The sequence below is a fragment of the Arachis hypogaea genome, chromosome 3, assembly GCF_003086295.3.
Source record: "Arachis hypogaea cultivar Tifrunner chromosome 3, arahy.Tifrunner.gnm2.J5K5, whole genome shotgun sequence".
In the NCBI taxonomy this organism is placed as follows: domain Eukaryota; kingdom Viridiplantae; phylum Streptophyta; class Magnoliopsida; order Fabales; family Fabaceae; genus Arachis; species Arachis hypogaea.
In genome coordinates, this window is record NC_092038.1 from 53,433,560 (window position 1) to 53,438,057 (window position 4,498).

A 4,498-nucleotide genomic window follows, 5' to 3' on the forward strand; every position below is an offset into this window, starting at 1 on the left:
CAGCGATGAATAAAGTTAAATGTGGATGGGTAAAATTTCTGAAGTGAAAATATGGTGTTTTTGGGTAGTTGGGATGGAGTGTTTTTTTTTTTACCTTTAGTGAGCTGAAATTTCATCCATTATTCACATTGTTCATAATCTCTATTGTCTACTTAACAAAACCGATTAATTTTATTTCTATTCACAACATGACTCTCATTTGGATATCTTGCACTTTCTTTATTTGAGAGATAGTTGATTCCACAAATAGGATTAAGCATCCGGATACATGACATAGAACATTCGGGGACCATGTCCACGTGTTCTCAACTTCTCATAGAGTTCTAATTCATATTTTATACTATTTTGATGATAAATTGAATAGAAGTAATTCTTTTCCTTCTCATTCTTTTTTAGAATAATCATTTAAGAGAATATATTTGATTGGATAAAAATATCGATAATTTTTTTTATTGACTGAATTATTTTCATATAAAAAAATAATGTAGCCAAAAATAAAAATATGAAGGGGCTCTACTTATCTATAAAGCTTTTGTTTTTGTTTGTTAAAGGAACATAACAAAAGCAAAAAGAAAGGAAATTAAAGAAGAAAAAAACTCTCCGAGAGCGACGTTTAAGGGAGTTCTACCAAAAACAAAAGCAAATAACAAAAACACATAAACTTCTTTTATTTCTTTGGCGCTAATTGATCAACGTGTAAAGTTCGAACATAAACGTTGTTCGTCAAACTCTAATTCTATGTGTTTTGGTTTAGGATCAAGATAGACGAAAGAACCGTCATTTTCTTCGTAACTTATTATATCATCTCTATCTTGTTTTAAAAGCTAGGTTCCCTGCACCACGCACTTTTGAGGCTTCATGGCTATGTTTTATATCTCATGTTCAAGGCTCATGCCATTTTCTCTGTCAGGTATGAATCTCTTTCTCTAAGAAAACTTGTTTATGATGGGTCATTGTTATGTACCATTTTTTTTTATTGTTTTATTTTGATGGGAATTCCCTTGTCCTCGTTTTCATGATTTGTCATTATTATTAATATCTAGAATTCTAGGGCCCAACTATTTATTATATATAAACTTTAAATTTAGGGATCTGAAATTTTTTGGTTATGTAATGATGGTTATCATTTAAGGTTCATGAGAATGAAACAATGCACTTGATTATATAGGCTTAATGCGAAAGATAATTTCAGATTTCAGAGGAAATAGATGCTGTAGAGATCGAGGAAACAACCTTTAAGCATTTTTTGCTACAAAATCAATAAATACTACTAATGAGAGATCAGATTTACACAAATATAAATATGATTAATTGATAACTTCTAATTATGAGTTAAATGTTTTTTATATATTGTGAGATTCGTCATACATCTTTTCATGCTTTGAAATCGTATTAAAATTCAGATTGCGAAAGTTTGGGTGGAGTCTCTGGTATACCAATCAGGGAACAATGGCCCCTAAATTTCAACATTATTTTTTTATAAATTATATATAAATTTTGGTTTAATCTTTCTTAAAATATTTATTTTAATATTTCAGTATTATAAAATTAATTTTATTTTATGACTTCTCCTCAAATTTTAATCTAAGTCTTTTTTTAGAGTGAGCCTAGATTAATCCTAAAAACTAGCTCAACGGATCCGATGAGGAATATCTCATACTTGTATAATTATCTAAAAAATTTATTCCTGAGAGATATAAGACTTATAATAGTTAGCAGTAGTATAGCATGTTAGTGTTATTTAAAGACTTGTTATTCTAATTTAATAATATTTTTTAGCTTGTTTCATCTCATGATGCAAATGATGACTCAATCTCAGGTATCTTTTACATGCAGTGCAAGATCTGATGAGACTATTCCAGTCTAGAATCATCGGATCCACCGAAGTCATCAATCAATCTTGGAGACGTTCTTTGATTGATAAAAAAAATGGAAGGTGAGCAGCACCAAAGATCAAAACTGAATAAAACTAAGCAGATTGTGAGGCTAAGGGGAATGCTTCGTAGGTGGCACAGTTTCTCATCCTCATCCTCAACCTCAATCTCATCATCACCAAACATTTCAAGTAGCCCCAATTACAACATGATTGACAATTCTGATTACCAAGAACCCACAACTGATGATGATCCAACCTCAAAGAGTAGAGCACCGTGTAATTGTAACTTGGATGAAGAGGATCACAAATGCGAGAGCCCCGAGCCCCCTCCCGATGTTCCGAAAGGGTACTTGGCAGTTTATGTTGGGAGTGAGCTTCGGAGATTCATCATTCCAACTAGCTACCTTACTCATTCTCTCTTCAAGTTATTGCTTGAGAAGGCTGAAGATGAGTTTGGATTTAACCATAATGGTGCTCTCACTATTCCTTGTGAGACTGAGACCTTCAAGTATCTCCTCAGATGCATAGAGACCAACTACGACACCCATCAAGGTAGCTCCTGTAAGTTGATTCTCTTTCTCATCTTTTATGTATGCTCTGCTTCGCAACAACAATCTTATATCGTTAACAAAATTTATTATTTTCATCAATACGGTAAACGAGAATATTATCCATTAAAAAATGTATTCGCCTAAGATGATAGCTAATATTAATGTCCTTCATATTTTTGATTTCGTAATGATTGCTATTTCACAATATATATATATATATATATATATATATATAGAAAATTATTTTTTAATTAGCTAACATTAACTAATTTTTGTGTTTAAATTTATAATTTAAAATTTAAAATTTATATTTTAGAATCTAAAACTTAAAACAGTTAAAATGTTAACCAGAAAAAATAATTATTTAATATTATTTTTTGAAAAAAAATAAGTGAGATGTTTACCACAAAAATTGTGTTTTTTTTTTAATTAAACATAAGACACACATAAATCAATATAATTTATATTTATTATATAGAATCTGCTCAGATATTGACAAATAATACAACAACGTAAATAAACCCATCAATCATTATATTTTGGAAAAGACTCGTATACATATTCAAAGAATACATAAAATACAGAAGTATATTTATTATAGAAGAGAAAAAAAAAAGAAAAAAGAAAAAACATTCACATGTTTGTTTTCTCTCATCCTCTTTATTCTATTTTCAACATGTATGCAAGCAATAAACCTATATTTTTCACCCCTCTATAATTTTATATCAAAATAAACAGTAAGCTACTCAAGATTTCCGCTGCATTTTCTTTTTTATTGTTTTATTCTGGAATCTTTGTTTAAGATTAGCATATGGTATTAATAGTTAAGGGTGTTATATGTGTTGGCTACCTGTGGGCCAAAAATCTGTTGACTGACTCATGTAAAAAATAATTACTTATTGCTATTTCAACAGTTTACTTTTGAATTATTGGATAACATTCACCGAGAATAATAATAAATTGGACCATATATTTTTTTTCCCCTTAATTTTTGCATGCCTGTATCTAGTTAATAGGATAAAACTTTGTTATTGTTGTACCCTTTGGATGTCTATTGAATTCACACTTTTTTTACCCTCTCAACAATAAAATTGTTTCTCTTATTTCTATCATTATTATAGTCCTTACTCCTGAGACCTTAGCATTGACATTGTGCTACAAAAACATACATACGTTTTCTTTCTTTTTCTATTTTCTAACGTAAATTATCTTTGGTGAAACTGCAGCTGGAAACATAGGAACTTCGGAAGCATAACTAGTGATTCTGATCTTCCTAGAAGTCCAGTCAAATCATAAGGCTCATTAGACTAGGTGTAAATCTCCTAGAAACTACATCATAACTACCCTTACAAGTTACAAGAACTTAACCTTGGTGGTGTGTAAATAAGAACTTTCATGTGTTTTTGTTCATATGATTCTTGCTTTTTTTTTTTTTTAAATAGCAGCACTCTCTGTTGGCATATTCATACATATAACATTAATTAAAGTATTGGTTTAATTATTTCACATCTCAATTATGTCCGGAAAATATAAGGTAAAAGATGACAAAATGTTAATTGTGTTGTGATTTTAATATACGATTTAATTGTTATCTTTAGAAAAATATTTATCTTTGCGTTTAGTTTTTATAGTATTAATGACAATATTTTTTAGAATATAATAAAACTTATAAATTTTTTACTTAATAATAATAAAAAAATTTTACTCTCTTGAACAAGTGAAGATAAAAATTACACTTTTTATATAAACTTTAATTGTTAGTAATAGGAACGGATCTATTTATATTATAATGGGGCAAGTTCTTCACTCTAATTTAAAATTTTTTTGAATAATACATATATAATAATAATATTTATTTGTTCCCACTAAATTATTAGATTTGACCATATATTAATAATTTTTTATTCAACTTTTGACACTTGATAGTCAATTTAAAAATTTTATATTAAATGTGCATTATAATGATAAATTCTCAAATTTAAATGAGATTAGTGTTTAAAAATCAACTTAAAAAAATATTATCTATCCATTGGTATTTTTTTAAATTAGTTTTAATTTTTTTATAACGATT

General features: G+C 28.3%; 1 protein-coding gene across 5 annotated transcripts; it reads left to right on the forward strand.

Annotated features, from left to right (window-relative positions):
• Nucleotides 1-550: 550 nt before the first annotated feature.
• LOC112790601 (uncharacterized) lies at nt 551-3,928 on the forward strand. Of its 5 annotated transcripts, none has more exons than XM_025833080.3 (3): nt 551-910; nt 1,820-2,437; nt 3,654-3,928. In XM_025833080.3, exons 2-3 carry the CDS (start codon nt 1,930-1,932, stop codon nt 3,680-3,682), a joined length of 537 nt encoding a protein of 178 aa, XP_025688865.1. In that variant the 5' UTR covers nt 551-910; nt 1,820-1,929; the 3' UTR covers nt 3,683-3,928. The 5 variants fall into 5 exon arrangements, with proteins under 5 accessions (XP_025688865.1, XP_025688868.1, XP_025688866.1 ...); XM_025833083.3 differs by having other exon boundaries at nt 729-910; nt 1,820-2,428; XM_025833081.3 differs by having other exon boundaries at nt 731-910; nt 1,837-2,437.
• The last annotated feature ends 570 nt before the right edge of the window (nt 3,929-4,498 follow it).